The 22,166-nt window shown below is 41.8% G+C and overlaps 1 protein-coding gene across 1 annotated transcript; it reads left to right on the forward strand.

Moving 5' to 3' along the window:
- The first annotated feature begins 3,698 nt into the window (after nucleotides 1-3,698).
- On the forward strand, nucleotides 3,699-21,916 carry LOC130207143 (inactive pancreatic lipase-related protein 1-like). The gene is made up of 14 exons (XM_056435617.1): nucleotides 3,699-3,827; nucleotides 7,025-7,192; nucleotides 7,271-7,319; nucleotides 8,241-8,392; nucleotides 8,981-9,100; nucleotides 9,276-9,410; nucleotides 10,339-10,447; nucleotides 12,311-12,430; nucleotides 12,710-12,826; nucleotides 14,422-14,540; nucleotides 16,570-16,699; nucleotides 18,733-18,847; nucleotides 20,029-20,196; nucleotides 21,796-21,916. The coding sequence occupies exons 2-14, from the start codon at nucleotides 7,190-7,192 to the stop codon at nucleotides 21,863-21,865; spliced, it is 1,407 nt and encodes a 468-aa protein (XP_056291592.1). The 5' UTR covers nucleotides 3,699-3,827; nucleotides 7,025-7,189; the 3' UTR covers nucleotides 21,866-21,916.
- Nucleotides 21,917-22,166: the final 250 nt, after the last annotated feature.

Raw genomic sequence — 22,166 nt, forward strand, 5'->3', positions numbered from 1 at the left:
ATGGCCCTTTAAAATGTTCACTCTTTGTTTCATTGAAGCCATTTGCTAAAATAAAAAAAAGTTCATTTTATTTCTCCTGAATGTACACACAGCCCCCCATCTTGACCGAAAAAAACAGAAATGTCGAAAATTTTTCAAATTTATTAAAAAAGAAAAACTGAAATATCACCTGGTCCTAAGTATTCAGAGCCTTTGCTCAGTGTTGAGTCGAAGCCCTTTGAGCTCGTACAGCCAGGAGTCTTCTTGGGAATGATGCAACAAAGTTGTTCACACCTGGATTTGGGGATCCTCCGCCATTCTTCCCTGCAGATCCTCTCCAGTTCCGTCAGGTTGGATGCTGAACGTTGGTGGACAGCCATTTTCAGGTCTCTCCAGAGATGCTCCATTGGGTTTAGGTCAGGGTTCTGGCTGGGCCAGTCCAGAATGGTCACAGAGTTATTCCCAAGCCACTCCTTTGTTCTTTTAGCTGTGTGCTTAGGGTCATTGTCTTGTTGGAAGGTGAACCTTCGGCCCAGTCTGAGGCCCAGAGCACTCTGGAAGAGCTTTTCCTTCCAGGATACATTAATGAGAAATAAAATGAACCTTTTTGATTTTTAGCAAATGGCTGCAATGAAACAAAGAGTGACAAATTTAGAGGGGTCTGAATACTTTCCGTAACCCACTGCATGTAAATGCCGATCAGAACTATGAGGTGTTTCCGATCCAAAGGGGTCACCTGTGCCCATACATGCGATCGTTGCCTAAAGCACCCGGTTCTAATTTGAGGAGGTGCAGTCTATTTGCATTTCATTATTCCTCATTGATACGGTAGATTATCTTCTCAGATGGCAGCGGGCTAAATGAAAGAGAGGAATGTGATAAATGTAATGAGGGCTCCTCCACAAGACGCCGTGGTGGTAATTACTGTTGAAGATGTGGTGACGGAGCAATTCAGAAGAACCCGTGTCTTAATGTGTGTTCCTGGTAGAGGATTAGAAACAATAGAGCTGCCTGATACACGCGTTTCAAAGTTATTAACTAAACTAAAGTGACTTTGGTGATAATAGGCAGTTTGATCAATCTATTTAAAGAGGGATACAAATCTGATTTTTGTAAAAAAAACACACACAAAAAACGCCACAATATGGATGTTCATCACAGGTGTTTTCCTACAGTGAACAATGGAGCTCCATCATAAGAGACGGTTGGACCAGGAAAGGACAAAAGAGACTCTTTTTTAAATCTTGTGTGCAAAGATGTCCCAACATAACAACAACAACAACATATGAACTCATGGTTATAGGCCTTCGTGGCATCATGACTTGATACTTGATATTATACATTTAAGATAAAGATAAAGAGGTTTTTTTATTGTCATTGTTGTTAAACAACGACATTTCCCCAGTCACAGCAAACAACAGAGATGGACAAGTACAAGAAAAAACAAATTCACAAGGATAAAAATGTACGGATAAAAATAGTAAAATAATAATTGTTGTTGTGTATTTTATTCAGTCAATCATTGCAATACAATACAATATTATTCTATATAATATACAAAACAGAAAGACTGAAAAGGTATAGGTAGAAGCAAAAAATGCTTATATATTCCTATCCTAAGTTATTATAATCAAATAAATTAGAAAAATTATATAAAATAAAGAAAAAAATAAAGAAAAGAAAAAATTATATATATATATATATATATATATATATATATATACACATACATCTTCCATATACATACATTTCAATCACACTTACAACCCTCAGAAATTGTTTAATAAATAATCCTTTTGAAAACTAAAAATGAGTTGACCATTCTTATTCTTAATTGAAGTGTTGGCTGGAAACAACCCCGTCACCACCACCCCTAAACCCAAAGCCTTCATCACAGCGCCACTACTTCCGACAGACAGCAGTCATACATCACAGGGTTTTTATTTTAAGGATGCTGTATGAAATGGATAATTCTTTAAGTTTGTTCAGGACATAAAGGGATCCGGTTCTAATAAAACCATAATGACCCTAATGCACGGTTAACAGCGTTCCTCTACGTGGGTCCGGTGTATCAGTTGAACTGTGTTTACACAATGGCCTTCAACTCACAGCAGGTGTGAGCGGCTCAACAATGGAGCCTGCCCCGCGGCGCACAGCCAGAGGTGGCACACCTGTACGGGAAATAAGGAGCACACCTTGTTTTGGGGTTTGATCCGGAACAAAAGCCTTCTGTCTTTTTTTAATTTTTTATGAGCAACAGAACAGAAGACACACGCAGTCAAACTGCAAAAAACGAGCGATCGTGAATGAGATCTAAAACTTTTGGAGCGAAGCCTGTGATTAGAACTAAATCTATGGTCTGTCAAATACTTTGTGCATTGATAAAGATTCGGCAGAAACAGTGTGATGTTGCCGTGGATACACGTGTTCTAAGGAAGCCACTTTTACCACAAAAGAATTGTCCAAGGGAGCTTTGTAGATTATTTTTTCGAGGAACAATAAATATAATATTTGGGCAAAGAGACACCAAAAATCATCTCTGTTTATTTTTCCTATGTGCAATAGTTCAACATATTGAGACATTTACATTTTTTTTTACAAGTGTGAGATGAGAAGATTCATTTCAACTTCATCTCTTTGTGTGAATGAAGCCACTAGAGTCTGGATGTGGTTTTCCTTTTTTAAACCTGGCGACCAGCTCCAGCTGTTCACATTCATCGGTGTTCAGTTCCACAACTTCCTAAAAACACAAAAGGACATTGTCACGATTCTCTTTTGGACTCGGAGTGAACGATCGAGCTGCGGCGCGGGTATTTAGAGATCTTCAGAAGCGGCGGTTGGTGCTCTGCTTCTTCTCCCCGCTTTGATTCAGGGTTGGAAATTAGCATCGGACAAAAACGATGATAAAAATGGTGGTTGCTAAATTTTGGGAATCATCAGCCACAGCTGGACAACAAGTTCCCAACACTGTTCTCCAATAAGCTTTCATGGCAAACCTCAATATGTAATATATCCAGCTCCATTGTATTAGTAGGCCTACTATGTATAAGTACTATAAGAGAACAATATTTGTAATTTGAGTGCACCAACTTTTTAAACATACCTGCTATTTAAATGACTTGTATCAGTATGATACACCAACGAAGCAACATAAGCATCTGCAGCTAATGCAGTCAATGTGAGGACACACACACACACACACACACACACACACACACACACACACTGAAAAAGATTAATCAAATCCTAATTTAGGCTGCAGTGAAACAGGACCCCAAGTCTTTCAAAAGGTTCTTAAGCTCAGTGCTGTTTTAGGGATTTGTGAAAACATATGGTTCATATCCCAGGTGGCAGAAAATACACACACACACACACACACACACACACACACACACACACACACACACACACACACTCACACACACACACAAGTTTGGTGGGCCTGAGGTGATACGTGTATCACGTTGTGACAATCAGTAACCACACTTCCAATTGTCTCTATTGTGTACTTCTTCTTCTCTGCCTTACCTTCTCATCTTCGTCTCCACTTTTACTCCCTCCTCCTCCTCTTCCTCCTCCTCTGTGTGACCCGAAGGCCCGGTTCAGCCTGTGGTCCTGCTCTTCCTCCAACTGTAATACATTAGGAGGATTAACATTCCTACAGTAAGCCGCTGCAGCGCAGACCCAACCTAACACGCTTTCCTGTCCTCCTCCACGGCCCCTCCAGCTTGTGCCTTCTTGCATGTAATTTCCTGTTTGCCTTATAACTCGACTATCATCCTCATAGCGGACACCGACATGCAAGCCACGCACACAGATTCGAGTTCTGTTTGAGAGTCTGCATGCAGGTAAGTAAACAGACTGGTTTGTATTTATAAATGTGAGAAAAGCAAATGAAATCATCTTTTTCCTAATATTCAGGGTCATTTTGATCGATTTATTTAATCTTGAAGTCATAATCTGAGAGAAACGTTCAATGTAAGACCGATGTTATTCTATATTTTTACGAATTGTCTTAAAAATATCACGAACGCAAACCAACAATATGTTAGTCGGCCTCTTAATCCTCTGACTTCTTCACCCTGTCTGTGGCTCTCAGACTCAAACCTGGAAGTTATTACTGGAGATGCAGCTCTTTAAAAAAAAAACTACAAATATGGTCATTTTAGGTTAAAAAAACAACATGAATTGAAGATAATTTGTAATCTTCATCAAGGAATTCCCAACCAGGTTACTTGAGCTCGAGGGGGAACATTTTATTTTTTGCGAGCATTGAAATATTGAATTCGCTCAGCTGGTTTCAAAAAAGAAAAGAAATCAGATTTTATTTAGTTTTTTAAAGCAGAAAAATAAACATACAAATATACATGTGATGCTGATCAACATTGGAATATTTATTATTGATAGAAAACCAATAAGATAGCTGCTACGACAGGCCGACATGAATATATTCTTGAGTCACAGTGACCTTTGACCTCTTAGTTCTAATCAGTTCATTCTTGTTCATTCTCAGTTAATGGGTCTAGCAGCTAACGGGGCTAGAAGCTAACGGGGCTAACAGCTAACAGGGTTAACAGCAAACGGGCTATAAGCTAACGGGGCTAACAGTTAACGAGGGTAACAGCTAACAGGGCTAGCAGCTAATGGGTCTAGCAGCTAACGGTGCTAACAGCTAACGAGGCTAACAGCTAACAAGGCTAAAAGCTAACGTTATTAACAGCTAATGGGTCTAGCAGCTAACGTGGCTAACAGTTGACAGGGCTAGCAGCTAACGGGTCTAACAGCTAACAGGGCTAGCAGCTAACGGGGCTAACAGCTAACAGGGTTTAACAGCTAATCGGGCAAGCAGCTGACAGGGCGAGCAGCTAAAGGGGCTAGCAGCTAACGGGGCTAACAACGCTAACAACGGCAACAGTGCTGACTGAGCTAACAGGCTCAAACCGGGGGTGGAGCCAGAGGGTGGGCGTTGGGGTTCCACCCCCCCCCCACGGCGCTATCAGGGACACCTGAACCCGGGTTGACAGTCTGTGAAAGAAGGCAGACAAGTCCAAATGATCAAAATGACATCAGCGTTCATACTCGTCCCTTCACACCAACACAAATGTGCACTTTTCAATGTTTTGCACATATTTATATTCATATTTAGTCTGTCCAGGCCTGAGTGAATTAGCTGCTGTCACACATTGTGTATTCAGAACCAAACTGTTACTCTCAGGTATGTAGAACAAAATGAGTCCTCCCAATGTCTACTCGCGACTCAAGTATGATGTTTTATGGTTTCATGTGCAATAGTTTACAGAGCCTATTTATGTGTTTTCATGTTGTGATTTATGTGATGTTAAATCCACACAGAATGAAAAAGAAGAGAGCAAAAACTTAACACACACACACACACACACACACACCATCTGTAGCTCTTGTCTAAAACCTCTCCCAGACACCTCTAATTGGCCGGTATTTATCCAGGAGCCCAGGAGAGCAGAGTGCATGCAGGGCTGTTTTCACATGGGATTAACCCAGGTCCAACTCCCAACACACTTCACAGAGAAAACCTCAACACTCTTACCGCATCATCTGGCAAAGATTGGCCCCCGCCGGTCTGTTTACCCAATCTGACCGCTGTGTGTTTCTGAGCTGCCGGTCTTCTGGCAGACGATGCTACAACAAAATAAATGACGTGATAGCAAAATCCCTGAACGTCTGAAAAAAATCAACACAAAACACATTTTTGTACAATTATTTTTCTGCAAATATTCCTCTATCTAATCGCCAAATAGAATGTGAATATTTCATTGCTACACTCCATTTGTGCTCCGGAGGGTTTGAAATACATTTTTGATTGGTTATGGATTTTCATGAGGAACAACTTTCCTGCCAATAAATGAATTGCCTCTTTTTAAAAGGATTTCAACTGCATCTCATGGTCTTCATCGGGGGATGAAGATGACTTAGTCGTCATTATGTCACTTCAGTGGACTGTAGTGCACAATAAATAGAGGCACAGATGTGGCTGACCGGGTCATATCTTAACTGTCCAAGCTCATAGAACTCATTTAGATTTTTACTCTTCAATCTGTTTTAGTGGAGCTCACGCAGAACGGCTCATACCTGATGAATCAGCATTCAGCCACGCAGTCAGCATTCTTTCGGAGTGGGGATGCATATTACAAACTGCTCTATCGAAGACAGCAGGGCTGTGTCAGCAGGGTTCTGGTGCATTTACTTACTCTTTACTGCCATCTAGTGGACACAGAGTAAACAGAGAGAGAGACGAATACGTCCATACAGGGTAACACTTTACTCCAGTGCCCCTATTTAGCATCAAACATGTCATAGATGGTTTATAACATGCCATAATAAGTTGTAAGCAGCTAATAAGCAAGTATTTATCTGTGTTTGTTAAAATGATGAAACGACTATTGACATTATAAAACACTGAAATATGCACATATTTACTTACAACTACATAATGGTGTGTTATAAATATTACATAAATGTTTATAAACTCTAGCTAGGGGGACTGTTACCCAGTCCAGTAGTTCATTGGATCCTAGGGGGTCAGAGACTCAGACGTCATCATCATTACAAACTCTAATCAAATAATAGGTTTCTATCAAACCACTTGCCACTTCTCATCGCACACGACTTTTGATGAGGAGTTGTGTATGAGAGAATGTGCGATGCATAAATATCTACACTATTTCCATTTGACGATGTGATGTCGCCATAATGCGTATTCACGAGTCGTCCTATGAATATAGTGTTGCAGATATGTGTGTGTGTGTGTGTGTGTGTGTATGTGTGTGGCAGAGTGACTTTACTGTAAAGATAAGAGGAGGCCAACGGGTTGCAACGAGTCCTATTTCTTTATCGCTGAACATTCAGCGTTGCTGGGGTAAACTAAACTAAGCTGTGTCACTAAAGCCACGAAAGATCATCTAACAGCTGCTCATACAGAATATTCCTGCCATTATGAAAATTCCGCCCACTGAAAAGTGTTTCTCCAGATCTACTGGCTTTAACGTGTTCAACATGTGAACCGCAGATGAAGGAACTGCGAATGACCTCTTCTCGACCTCTTGTTGACCTTCTCTTCGAACGGTGTGCCACCTGCGTGTTTCCCACCCCCGACGTGGCAGAGCGGCCTCTTGGCCGGGGTGTTTAAGTAGTGGTGCGTTCAGGCGCTCCACCAGCTTCTTGTCTGGAACTCATGGTAAGCACACGGCACGATCCTTGTTCATGTCTTTGTTCCACTTCTTTACAACCAAAACGTTCTCATGACAATCCACAGATGGCACACTTGTGGATTCTGCTTTGCTTCCTCGCCGGCACTTCGTATGGTGAGTTGAGTTCTACGGGTTTCCCCTCTCTTTCTCTTTAAGCTTTACTTTCTCTGGCAGTATGACAAACTGGATGCCCGCTTGTTCTTCTTCAAGCTACACGGTGTTTACACTGAGTTAAATATTCATCCCATGTCCTTTATGGGTGGAATCTTTATTATCATGACTTTTGGATGTTCAGTCTGGCATATTCGGCGTATTTCTCCTCGAAAAGCTTTGATATGAACAGAAAGAATGTCTGATATTGTTGTTCACACTCGATATAGTCAGTACAAACCATTCTGACAGCTGGGATCAGCCCACTGCAGCCTGAAAACTTCTTCTCTCCCTGCGTACAGCATGTATTCCAGTTTAGAAATGATATACACTACCGTTCAAAAGTTTTGGGTCACCCGGACAATTTCGTGTTTTTCCATGAAAACTCACACTTTTGTTTATCAAATGAATATAAAATATAGTCAAGACATTCAAAAGGTTCGAAATAATGATTTTAATTTGAAATATTAATTTGTTTCTTCAAACTCGTCGCTCAAAGGAAGGCCAGTTTTATAGCTTCTCTCACCAGCTTAACTGTTTTCAGCTGCGCTCACATAAAAAGGCTTTTCAAGGGTTTTTCTAACCCTCCGTTAGTCTCCGTTAGAACACTGGAGATGGGCCTCTATACACCTATGTAGAGACTTCATTAAACACCAGAGAATAGTCATTTACCACAGTAACAATGTAGAGAGTGTATTTATGATTAATTTAATGTTATCTTCATTGATAAAAAACAGCGCTTTTCTTGGAAAAATAAGGACATTTCGAAGTGACCCTAAACTTTTGAACGGTAGTGTATGTTGTACCGCCTGGGCGCCACGGTGACGTTCACGTATAGAAGAGTGAGCGCTTCTCTCAGTGCTGTGTGTCGTCCCGTGTCTGCAGCGTCCGAGGTCTGCTTCAATGAGCTGGGCTGCTTTGCTAACCAGCCTCCCTGGGGGGGCACTGCTCAGAGACCGGCCGCGGTCCTGCCCTGGCAGCCCGAGGCCATCGGCACCCGCTTCCTCCTCTTCACCCCGAAGAACCGCTACTACCAGGCAAGGGGAGGCCGTTCTTTCTTTCTGCTCACGTGTCTGTGGAAACCATTTGTCAAATCAAGTGTCACTCACAGTCCCAGTCTCATACCAACGTCATAGTTATAGTGTCATCCTTTGCCGCTATGGACTTGAGGACCAATGAGGTCAACCTTACAATGCCTAATTTAAAGGAGGGCTGTAAGAAAAATATAGAGTATGGCAATATTATCAATATGATTGAAGGTTTTCAAGCCAAGCTGAATTCATTGTAGCCTCTCACAGATGGTTGGATGTTATTGGGCCTGTGATGAATCCATAAGCAGATCCCACTGGTCTGATTACATGGAACAAAGTATGTTTTATTCAATCAGATTTCATGGTGGGGTGTTCTCTAGATTACAACACTCACTCCAGAAAAAAATTCCCTTACTTCACTTTGTATTAAACCATAGACCCTGAGTTATGATGTGTATTCTATGGACGGATCTTTGCCAATACACAGTTCTGGTTTTGATGTAATTCAGTATTGCGTCAGAATTATTCCAGCGTGTAAATCCACCTTTTAAACTTCCATTGTTTTCTTCTTTGCTTTCCCACTGAAACCGTCAGGAGATCAAAACCGACGAATCTGTCGCGGTATCAAACTACGGCAGCGCGAGAAAGACTCGATTCATCATTCCTGGTTATTTGAAGGCTGGAGACGAGGACTGGCCTCAGGAGATGTGCAGGGTAAAGAAACGATGACCGTTTGACCGCGAGGCGCCAGAGGAGATACGCTTTGAACTCTGGATCAGACCTTCAGGGCCGTATCTTAACACAAGGAGGACCGGGCCCCAAATCATCTTCTTCTTCTTCTTCTTCTTCTTCTCCTTCTTCCACATACACTGTGTGTCGCCTGTCGTAGGTCATGCTGAAGTGGGAGAATTGGAACTGCATCGCTGTGGAGTGGAAGAAAGGTGTGAAGGCTCCGTACGCCCAGGCTGCCAACAACGCCAGGGTGGTGGCTGCCCAGGTGGCGTCCATGATCACGTTCCTCATGGTACGCACAGCGCCTCATCGACCGTCACGTCAGCATCCCTTCTCGAGGGCAGGGACACGTAGGGAAATACCCGTTGTTGTCTGATTTCTGGTACAGAGAAAAGTGTAGGTAGCTTTTTAAACTGTTGATAAAGCTGGGCTCATGGTTTGCTGAACATTCGTCCTAAACTGGGCTTTCTGTATCTCTTTAGTAGACACAGTAAGAAAATAAATGATAAGATATTCTATCTTTGTCCTGAACTGGGCTTACTGTACCTCTTTAGTGGACACAGTAAGATAACAACTGATACCGGTATTCCATCTGACTCAGGGTAGGAAATGTTTTTTCGGGGACAATTTGTTCCCACTGACTGAAATCCAGGAGCATTTAAAAATAAATTGGGGGAACTTTTTTAAACGTGTCAAATGTTATTTCACAAGTTTAAAGTGCTCCCAATTTTTTTGTTCAAAAATAATAAATATACTTATTTAGGCTTACAGTATATGAGCAATTGTTATAACAATGACAATAATGAGACAATTAGGCAGTAGTCTACGGATTCAAAGTGTTTTCTTTGATTTTTTATACAAAAAACAAACAGAAAACATAAATCAGACAATTATTTCTTTGTGGTTATTTATTGTTATTATTATTGTTTGAACTATTAACAATTATAACTTTATTTTTATTTTTTATAATTCTAAATAATATTTATTGATTTTTTGGTGTACCTACCAAGTACAGGCAACACAGATGGGACACACACAAATAATACGCTTAGAAATTATTGAAATTATGGGGGCATTTTCTGCCACCTTGTGATATCAGAGGCAAAATTATATTTCTTAGGGGCAATTTTACCCTTTGCCCTGGTGTATTTCTGATGCTGAGTATGATAGTGTGGTTAATGCAGTATCTTTGACTTTAACATGCATGTTTCAATATGCAGGTTAACGAACAGCAAACAGCTGATAAGTTCTCTATTATCGGACACAGCATTGGAGCTCACGCTGCAGGAGACGTTGGTACCCGGATCCCCGGACTGACACGCATCACAGGTAACTCGGCCTCCATAGTGGTCTGATGTCTCCATAGTGGTCTGATGTCTCCATAGTGGTCTGATATCTCCATAGTGGTCTGACGCCTTCATAGTGTCTCCATAGTGGTCTGATGTCTCCATAGTGTCTCCATAGTGGTCTGATGTCTCCATAGTGGTCTGATGTCTCCATAGTGTCTCCATAGTGGTCTGATGTCTCCATAGTGGTCTGATGTCTCCATAGTGCCTCCATAGTGGTCTGATGTCTCCATAGTGTCTCCATAGTGGTCTGATATCTCCATAGTGGTCTGATATCTCCATAGTGCCTCCATAGTGGTCTGATGTCTCCATAGTGTCTCCATAGTGGTCTGATATCTCCATAGTGCCTCCATAGTGGTCTGATGTCTCCATAGTGGTCTGATATCTCCATAGTGCCTCCATAGTGGTCTGATGTCTCCATAGTGGTCTGATGTCTCCATAGTGGTCTGATGTCTCCATAGTGGTCTGATATCTCCATAGTGGTCTGATATCTCCATAGTGCCTCCATAGTGGTCTGATATCTCCATAGTGGTCTGATATCTCCATAGTGCCTCCATAGTGGTCTGATGTCTCCATAGTGGTCTGATGTCTCCATAGTGGTCTGATGTCTCCATAGTGGTCTGATATCTCCATAGTGCCTCCATAGTGGTCTGATATCTCCATAGTGGTCTGATGTCTCCATAGTGGTCTGATATCTCCATAGTGCCTCCATAATGGTCTGATATCTCCATAGTGGTCTGATGTCTCCATAGTGGTCTGATGTCTCCATAGTGGTCTGATGTCTCCATAGTGGTCTGATGTCTCCATAGTGTCTCCATAGTGGTCTGATGTCTCCATAGTGGTCTGATGTCTCCATAGTGTCTCCATAGTGGTCTAATGTCTCCATAGTGGTCTGATGTCTCCATAGTGGTCTGATATCTCCATAGTGGTCTGATATCTCCATAGTGGTCTGATGTCTCCATAGTGGTCTGATGTCTCCATAGTGGTCTGATATCTCCATAGTGGTCTGATGTCTCCATAGTGTCTCCATAGTGGTCTGATGTCTCCATAGTGGTCTGATGTCTCCACTCCACTGTGTACATTTTCTTGGACTCTTTTGTGAAAGCATAATCTTTTTTGGGGCTGTAACATCACCCGATCCTGACAAAAGTAATCATGCGTGATGCTGGTCCAGTGCTGAGCACATTTAGATGAAGAAACATTCACATTTGTCAGAGAAACATCTACTGGCAAAAGAAAATGACACATTTTATACGACGCGGTATAATTCTACTCTTGTAGAAAAATCCTATTTGCAACTGAGTCTGTGGTGCTCTGACTTCATGTGATTGCTCTTAAACCACAAAGGTTGCAGGTTTGATTCCCAGCCAGGGCACATTTCTTGCATCCCTTTTTTTAAACATTTAATTTACATGATGAAATGAAAAGTAAATGAATAGAAAGAAAAAAAACATGCAAATCCAGAGACAAAGTATTTCAAGTGCGTCTCCATTCAACTCAGGAACCGACTTTTGCATATGTTCACATTGTCACAGAGACACCAACTGGACTTCCTCGAATCGCCCCAAACTTGTCATGCTCGATACAAGTCACGACTTGAAGAACATCGAAAAGCTTATTTCCATTCTTAGTCAATGCGCCACCTACTGGCGAAAGCAAATAGGCGCTACGTGACAAACGGTAAAACGTCCGACCTCCGGGCTTAAAGGAATTCCTAACTGACACCACATTTCAATTTAGCCAATCTGTAGCATCCTGATTCTGGACAAAGGGTGTTCCGTCGGTGAATCTAGTGAGACATACGTTTCTTCCTTCCTTTAACTCTGTGGCTTGTTTCTTTTCTCAGGACTAGACCCGGCTGAACCTTACTTCCAGGACACTGATGCCGCCGTGCGCCTGGACATCAGCGACGCCGCCTTCGTGGACGTCATCCACACCGACGCAACACCCTTCAAATCCAATCTCGGTACATCGCGCTGCCGGTCACGATGAAGCGGATCCAACTGAAGAATCTGCTCAATGTCGTCATTTCTTCTACTGCTTTTCTAAACACTCATCCAAATTAGGAGTAGACATTGTAGTCGTTGTACAAATGAAAACAACTATATTCAAAGCTCTTCATAAGAAATATTATCCAAAAAGTTGTGTAGGGAACTGAGGCTTTATCAACTTCACCAAATGTCGGTCTTATCTGTCAAAGTCATATCTTTGTACATAAAGGGATTTTCTGTGTTCATCCTCTCAGGTCTGGGGATGTCACAATCTGTGGGCCACATTGACTTCTACCCCAACGGAGGAGAACTGATGCCCGGCTGCTCCGCCAACAAGGGCACGCCCACCGACCTGGACGCCCTCTGGCAGGGTGAGCCAGATCGACACATTGACGCATTTCAATCGACAAAATGGAAACGCAATGATCACTTTTTTTCTTCCTACCAGGACTGCAGTCCTTCACAGTCAGTCACGTTTAGCGTTCCTTCCGTTGTTGTGCGTTTGGTTCCACACAATATCTTCCGTAAAAACACATTAATACCTCAAGTTCAGTCAACACAACGCATGAGATTATTCGACCTGAACAAATCTTTACGGTAGCGAACACACAACATCACAACGTGATCATACAGTTGAGTGAACACTTCAAATAACTGAACAATGGAATGATTTATTGCATGTTGTGTGACCTTTGATTTACGACTTCGATATGCTCGACGACATACCACACCTCCAGTGTTCTTAAGTCCGCAGGCTTCATCACAGGCACGTTTCCTATCCATAACACAATGGCTCTTGCATCCTATCTTCTCAGACATGTGACCTACAATGCAGAGCCCCTTGTGGAATATTGGAGTTGTCCCAATGGAAAAATCGCGAAAGAAACTCTGGGCAAAGTTATTTCTGCTTGATCTGTCTGAGCAAATATTTTCTCAAAATGGATGACGACAGCCGCTGAGTAGCGAGCTCAAGTAGCAGCACTGGTGCCATGCCTGGGTCTGGGTCTGGGGGGGGGGGGGGGGGGGGTGTTGGCACAGCTGAATCTGCTACTTTTGATCCTATAGATAAGAGAGGGAGAGTGGGAGCCAGGGCTGCATAGCTGGAGGTCTTGGGTAGTCTGGTGTGTGCCCTGTCAGTCTGTCTCTCCCTGACGCCGTCTCTCTGTAACACATTCTTATTCCGACTCTAAGAATCCAAAGTGATCTCATCCCCATTCTGTACAGCTGGAGACTTTTACGTATAATCTTAACGCAGAAGGTTTGCGCGTGTAAACGAGGTAAACGCTGTGGACCGGTCACGGTTGGATTCAGATACACTTACTTGGTTAAGGTTAACAAAACATAGTGGTGTGGGTTCAAATAAGTATGTCTCTTATGTAGCTTAATATACAGGCGCAACGTAGACTCGGTGAATTAAAAATGGCCGTGGAACGTCCCATGTGGAATGAACGGGGGTCTCCTGGGTGAAAGTCCTGTGTTTGTTGGACTTATCCACCTCGGATTGCATTTAAACTTCTAATAGGAAATTACTTTATGTTTGAAAGCTTTAAACGCCGAAATCATTCCTCATTACATTTTATAACCATGACCGTCTTACTTCTATTCCTCACACTCATTTTCACCGTGGGCCACGTAGGTATCACGGCTGCCTCTTAAAGGGCCGGTTGTAACTGAAGCACTGTATAAACTACTCCCGAACATATTGTTAAATAACTCTCTTTGCATTTGATTATTGTTTATTTGAGAGTAGAAATATTGTACACAAGAACATTTCTCTAATATTAAAACACAAATCCATTTAATTTGAAACCTTCAAAATAAAAGCACAGGATATAAAGGTGATCATATGTCTTTCAAGCCGTCAGGGGCCAAATAAAATGACGTGGTGGGCCGCTTTTGGCCCGCGGGCCTTGTGTTTGACACCTGTGCTCTACCCTCTCCTCACCTGTTCCAATCTTCTTGCCAGGTACCAAGAAGTTTGACACCTGCAACCATGTCCGAGCCTACGAGTACTACAGCGAGAGCATACTTACCAAACAAGGCTTTGTAGGATTCCCCTGCTCTGACAAGGACAGTTTTGATGCAGTAAGTATTTGGTTCAGCAAGTGTTAAGATGGTGCCCGTCAAACTGTTTAAAAAAAAAATCTTTACTTCATGAGACATCAGTAAATAGAATTTTTTAAGTTGTCGCCACGATAGGATCAGGTAGAGTTCCATTAATGCTGAGATGTATAGCTTCACAATTTACCTCCTGCCTCCTATATGAAATTAAATTAAATTCAGTTTATTTTGAATAGCCCAATATCACAAATTAAAAAATGTGCCTCTTTACAATCTGTACACATACGACATCCCTGACCTTTGACCACTTATCGGATCAGGAAAAAAAATGTTACGGCGGAAAAAGGGAAGAAACCTTCAGGATGGACAAAAGTTACAGCCTAAATAACGTAAACAATAACGTTGATCGATAAGAAACACAAAATCATGCTTAATACCACCAATTTACCAAAGTAAAATGTAAAAAAAGAAAAGTCCATCTTCCTTCTATTTAGTACACAGGTACAATCAACAAAATATACTTTAATAACTATACTAAACACAATAATGCTAATTGGTATTGATGAATTGACACATGAGGAGTAATTCCAATATAGGTTGACAAATTGTCAGTATTATGGTAGTGCAAGAAGTACAATGTATTCAATATGTTCTTCTATAATGTTATGAACTGTCAACACATTATTAAGTACTTCTAACTTGTATACTTGAGTTCATGTAGTGTACATACTGCAACACATGACTTGTTTCTTCAAAGGCAAAACATATGGTGAGAAGCCAGCGAGCCTTCGCGGCTGGTCAGAGGGAAACTCGTGTGTGTGTCCTCGTGAAATCAGTGGTGCTGCATGGTTACGTAGTGACTGCATTCAATTCAATTCAGTTTATTTTGTCGGCCTATAGCTCGATATCACAAATTACAAATTTGCCACTTTTTAAGACTCTAGGAACCACAAGTAGCCTCGCATTTAGTGGGGCGATATTTAGGGTACTTCAGAGCTACCGTGGCTAGGAAGCTACATGCTACGTAGCTGGTATTATGCTAGCACTAGCCAGTCACGACAGTAAGCACAGTTAGCTTGCTTGGTAACTGTCTCGGCCAGTTAGTTTGTTGGAGCTGTATTTGTGTACGAGCACATCCTGCCACATTACTGCCGTTAAACCATGCCACGCCATACTCCACCGGAGCAGGGGGACATCACACGGGATGGTTCAACACAGCTAATATGAAAGCTTACACTTCGCTCCCTGGTTTGTCAAAGTTCACTAAAGTTGAGAAACCATGTGAAAGATCTCCCCAAGTGAATCCACAGATGTGGCCTGAAATAAATTAGGGTCAATGGAATCAAACTCTTCGTGTAGAACGGGGCAATGATTACAGCAACAGTTGCATGAAAAGTTGTATGAACCTGGATTTGTAGGTAAAAAAATAGTGTCTCGAGGAGATTTGATGATCCCAGGAAAGCTTGTGGTGCTACGGCGCCGCAGACGAGGAATCTGGGAGGCATCTTAAGGACTCAGAAGGAGAAGGGGGCCACATCTCCACCAACCCAGCATGTGCAGGGAACTGCCACCTGTTGCTGTATGACACCGATACGGCTGTGAACCATTTCTTTGGTTTCAGAAGTTGATTCGGCAAGATTGGATTTTTGTTCCAGCCGAGGGGGGCGATGCAAACGGGCTTCCCTCATGTCTTCCATGGGGAGTGCTTGTATCTGCAGCTGTTGGTGTTAATGACAGTCTTTCCCTGCTCTGGACACATGTCCTGATCAAAGGAGGCCGAGGGAGCGCCGGGCATGACCTCATATGACAGCACCAACTTGTCGCTCACCTTGTAAACGCTCTCCGGTGTTAGCCGACCGTGACAAAAACAGCCCGTCCCCGCAACCGACACCATTCTCCGACTCCATTTGTATAAGGTGGCAATCTGCTACATGGTAAAAGGAGTGCAGGGGGAAACATGTTTTAGGGTTGTCACTTTATTCACAGTGTTCGTTGACTCGCGGCATCACATGCTGAGCTCATTCTTCACACCTCGCCATGTTCTTCTCCAAAGGGAAAGTGTTTCCCGTGCGCAGGCAACGCATGTCCTCTGATGGGCCACAGCGCCGACAAGTTCCTTGTGACCGACGGCCCCTCAAAGACAAAGTACTTCCTCAACACGGGCAGCTCAAAGCCCTTCAGCCGTAAGTACCCTCGGAAGCGTGACTTACACACAGGTTGTAACTGCGAAGGACCGCTGAAGTATTTTCATCGCCTGTAATTACTGTCCAGGGAAGAAGAAATTGATCTCCAGTTTTGGTATTTTTAAGCCCGGTTGAAGGATAAACGGCACAACGGAACACATCCATGTCAATATTTAGAGCAAAAACATGCGTCCCCTCCAATAAAAGTGAATGAAATGAAAGTAGCAGAGGGTTTTGTATTCAGGGGGAACGAGGGGGAACACGCAACCTGAAATATCAATGTTTGCAATCTGCCATACAATAGAAAGAAGAAGCCATTTTGAAGCTGCTCTAATACAGCAGCAAGAGAATCAATCGACCAGAAGACATGCGTTTTGCCTCGACTATACAACAGAATATTCGGTCTGCGTGAGTCAAAAATAATAATGTGTGGTGTGTATTAAGTCATTAAGTCACTGTGAGCTAGGACGTGCTTTGTTGTGTGTTTTTATCGAAGGCAACAAGTACTGGCCGGCTGTGTTATCAACAACTTCAGGGGTCCAGGGGCATTTAAGCCGGTTGAAAAGAGGGCCAACGTATAAAGTTATGTGTTACTATCGTAGCATAATGTCGGCTAGATAACAATACGTTTCTTAACATTGCGTCACTATTATGCAATTGTGTTGAGTGAATACTTCCTTGATGATCTCACCTTCATATCTCCTTCATTACGCCGGTTTACACTGATATTACGAGGCTGCGGAAAGTGTCTATGTATTTTATTTGTTACATATTTTCTTAAGTTAGGCACGTCAAGTCAAGCCTGTTGTTTTCACACACGTAGAACGATCCGAGTCACGTCCACACAGTGAAACAGTTTATTAATGAAACTCTGGTACCTGATCAATACTCTGGAAGATACCCAAAGCCCGGGTATCGCTACATCGTCCGATGGGCGCATCCATACACAAAGGAAACCAAAGGTGCCACCTGGAACCGAAAAGTGATGCCATAGAAGAACCATTTCTGGTTCCACAAAGAAGCTTTCAAACCAGGGTTCTTTAAATAACCATTTCCTTATAGAGTTCTTAAAGTAACCTATAAAGGTGTCTCAAAGAACCTTCAAAACTTAACTAACCTATAAAGGTGTCTCAAAGAACCTTCAAAACATGGTTCTTTAAGTTTAAGGCACAATTTCTGGTTCCACAGAGAACCTTTCAAACAAGGGATCTTTAAAGAACCATTTCCTTAAATATTTCTTCAAAGAACCTATAAAGGTGTCTCAAAGAACCTTAAAAAATGGTTCTTTAAGTTTAAGGCACCAATTCGGGTTCCACAGAGAACCTTTCAAACCAGAGATCTTTAAAGAACCATTTCCTTAAAGAGTTCTTCAAAGAACCTATAAAGGTGTCTCAAAGAACATTTAAAACTCAACTAACCTATAAAGGTGTCTCCAAGAACCTTCAAAACATGGTTCTTTAAGTTTAAGGCACCATTTCTGCTTCCACAGAGAACCTTTCAAACAAGGGATCTTTAAAGAACCATTTCCTTAAATATTTCTTCAAAGAACCTATAAAGGTGTCTCAAAGAACCTTAAAAAATGGTTCTTTAAGTTTAAGGCACCAATTCTGGTTCCACAGAGAACCTTTCAAACCAGGGTTCTTTAAAGAACCATTTCCTTAAATATTTCTTCAAAGAACCTATAAAGATATCTCAAAGAACCGTAAAAAATGGTTCTTTAAGTTTAAGGCACCATTTCTGGTTCCACGAAGAGCCTTTCATACCAGGTTCTTTGAAAACCAATTTCCTTAAAGAGTTCTTCAAATAACCCATAATGGTGCCTCAAATGAAAAAATGTTTCTTCAGTAGGTGATGGTTCTTCGTAGAACCACAAAGCCTTTTAAAGAACCATTTAAGAAGCAGTACGTTTATGTTTGAGTTCATGCCAAAGTCATTTGTCCCCGCCCATGGAACACGACGCCTGCATCAAGATGTTCTGACGCTGTTGTGAAATAATGTGACTGCATTGCTCACCTGTTTCTTCCGGTCTCTAGGTTACAGCTACAAAGTGAAGTTGACCCTGGAGGGTCGCAAATGGCCGAACCCCGCCTTCATGTACGTGGCCCTGACTGGGAAACGTCACTCCACCCAGGAGCTCAAGCTCCATACGTAAGAACATGCTCACTCTGCTCTGTGGAACACGCCCGGGGGGTTTAGTCCACGGGACGCTGCCGCTGGTCGTCTGCATGTCGCGCCTCGTTGCTGACCGGGCCCGGGAGCCTGAGCAGCTGCGCAGGGGCCTCTTCTCGGACGCTGTGACTCTTTTATTTTTGTATAATTGGTGACTCCTCCATCGTGAGATCACTTCTTCAGAAGAGTTTTTTCTTCTTCACCAACATGCAGCTCAGCACGACATTCACCTCACATCCAAAATGCGACGAAAGCTCTTGATGCACGACTCAGAATGAACTCTGGGACCAGGACATCTAATGTGTAAACAATAAATAATACATAATATACACTACCGGTTCAAAGTTTGGAGTCACCCACCCAGACAATTTGGTGTTTTCCATGAAAACGGACACTTTTTTAAATCAAATTAATTGTAAAATGAATATAAAATATAGTCAAGACATTGACCAGGTTAGAAATAATGATTTCTAATTGAAATATTTATTTAGTTCTTCAAACTTGTCGCTTAAAGGAAGGCCAGTTTTATAGCTTCTCACCAGCATAACTGTTTTCAGCTGCGCTCACATAAAAAGGGTTTTCTAACCCTCCGCTAGTCTTCTAAGGCGATAACACAATGTACCATTGGAACACTGGAGATGGGCCTCTATACACCTATGTAGAGACTTCATTAAACACCAGAGAATAGTCATTTACCACATTAACTATGTATAGAGTGTATTTATGATTCATTTAAAGTTAATTCAAAACTTGAAAAGTTTATTTAAATAGTGCTTTTCTTTGAAAAATAAGGACATTTCTAAGTGACCCCAAACTGTTGAACGGTAGTATATATATTATATAATGTGTATGTCAGAGAAATTAATCAGAAATGCTTTAGTTGGCTTTTTACAATTACAAAGTTGCACAAAGTGAAAATAAATGAAATGCAATAGAAAACTATACATACTGATCTTGTATAGGACATGTATGGATGGAGAAATACAACAGTGCTAGTTAACGAATTCCTCACTAGCAGTTCCTGAGGTGTGTGAATATTAAATACTCCCGATGGGCAGCTGCCACAACATGTGTTGGTAAAGTGCTTTGTGCGTTGTACACTCCATGTAAAATAAGTAAGTGTGTTACATAACGTTGTGCGCCTGCCCCTGTTGTGACAGCGGCACGATGATCCCTGGGAAGACCTACGAGAAGATCCTAGACGCCGAGGTGGACGTGGGGGTGGTGAAGGAGGTGAAGTTTCGGTGGAACAACTACATCATCAACTTCTTGAATCCCAAGTACGGGGCGTCCAAGGTGGAGCTGCAGAGAGGGAAAGACAAGGAGATGTAAGTTTGAGTCTTCTGTGCCACCGCTCACACATGAAAGAAGAGGGGAACTCAAGACGGTCTACGCGGTGATATCAGACACGTTCTCCTAAACAATAGGTCTGGTGGTAGAGACGGTGTATGATATGACGCTGATGATATTATATAATGATTTGAATTAACCCTTTGTTGGTTCTGTCAAGTACATTTTGAGCTGTGACATCTGTACTTTAAAATGTACACATCTCAGCTACTCTGATGAAGTCATTCCCAGGATGCACTGAGGTTTTTTAAATAGATGCTCTCTACGCATGTGGACGGCTTATTTTCAAAGCGGCTCTACAGATCTGTAAAAGTAGTATCTCTGACACCAACATTGAATATTGTCATATTTTAAATGTTTTCCTGATTAGGAACTCATGTCAGAATGATAAATCTAATTATTCCATTGAATATTTGTCAAAATGACTATATTTGTTTAATTTTATAGACATTTGTTACATATTCTATATATATTATATATATTTACACAGTGATTATTAGGTCAAATCAGCATTCCACACCAAACTACGGTTGTTTTCTTATTTATATGACCATGAGTTTCATCTAAAAAAAAAAAGTCTGTGTTTATGTTATGTCGTAATATTAATACCAAACAGTGTGAATATGTAGATTATGCCTGCCAACTTTGATTATTCAAGCTTTAAAGGAACGCTCCCCCCAAAAGAGTCTCACACAACACAGCTGGTAAACAAATGAGTGTAGAAGAAAATAGATTACATTATTATTTGTGATGATAAAATCGATTTTTATTGCTGATAATTTATCACTTCACTTTTCAGTTGTTCACAGTTTTTCTTTTCTCTTCTGTCCCTGGCATCGTTCACTTTATTAGGTACACCTGCCTGTACAGCTTAACGTAGTTCAGTGTTTGAGCATTGAGGTCATTGAGGTCATTGAGGTCATTGAGGTAATTGAGGTCATCGTGTCGTACTGGACTCCATGATTCCTCTTCGTAGACGTAAATACAGACAAATTAGGATTTCCTCTAAGTATTATGTCGGCTCCAAAGACACATGAACATCCATTTTATGTCACCCTGCTTTTTACTGGCTGTGTTCCTGTTGGACAAACTGTCACCACTAGAGGGCAGCACGAGACTGCCATAGTGCTTCTGTGGAGGTGAGGTCAGAGGGTGGGGGTGTGGGGGTGGGGGGGTGGAGTATCACTTCGTGAGTTTTTACTTTCACATCATTACGATGCATCACAGAGATTAAAAAGAATAAAAATAATATTCTGATCATGCAGATCACAACCGAATCAAATCTAATTCCAGATTGAATAATGTGCGCTGCTATAATTGAGCTTGTCAACCCACACAGATTTTTTTTAAATCAGTGCAAATATATTCCTTCATTATTAATGTGAGTGAGTTAGAGGAGACTCTGCTGTTTCATTCAATGCAATGCAGTTTATTTTTTATCTAGCTCAATATCACACATTATAATGCTTTACGCTCTGTACACATCCCTGTCACCTCGCATCGGATCAGGACGATGTCCATTAGAATTGAGACTAAAACGACGAATTCATATTGTCTTCTCTATTGTTCTTTCCCAGCTTCTACTTCTGTGGAACCGTGCGAGTGGAGGAGAACGAGATCCAGGCGGTGCTTCCATGCCAAGATTGAGCCGTGACCACCGAGTTACTCGAGCTCTCCGTAATAAACATGTTGCCTTCAGACCTCTTCGGCTCTTTGATTTGATCCTGGATGTAATTATGAATGTCGGACAAGCAATGGGAGTCTGACCTAAAAGGGGCCAGAGGACCGAAGCAGCGTGACTGTGAGTTCACGTGAAGAAACAAATAAGAAAGGAAAAGAAAAGGAGGTGGGGAGGAATGGTAAAAGAATAATTAAACAGCTTTCCTTCAGCATCAGTGTGTTGACCTGAGAGATAAAACTATGAAAGGAGGAAATGATTGAAGACACA

This window comes from Pseudoliparis swirei, chromosome 17 (genome assembly GCF_029220125.1).
Source record: "Pseudoliparis swirei isolate HS2019 ecotype Mariana Trench chromosome 17, NWPU_hadal_v1, whole genome shotgun sequence".
Lineage (NCBI taxonomy): Eukaryota > Metazoa > Chordata > Actinopteri > Perciformes > Liparidae > Pseudoliparis > Pseudoliparis swirei.

Excerpts from the sequence above, each read along its gene's own strand:
- LOC130207143 (XM_056435617.1), top strand. Across the intron at positions 12,431-12,709 it reads ACCCTTCAAATCCAATCTCG|GTCTGGGGATGTCACAATCT; the intron begins GTACATCGCGCT and ends TCATCCTCTCAG. Across the intron at positions 18,848-20,028 it reads CAGGAGCTCAAGCTCCATAC|CGGCACGATGATCCCTGGGA; the intron begins GTAAGAACATGC and ends CTGTTGTGACAG.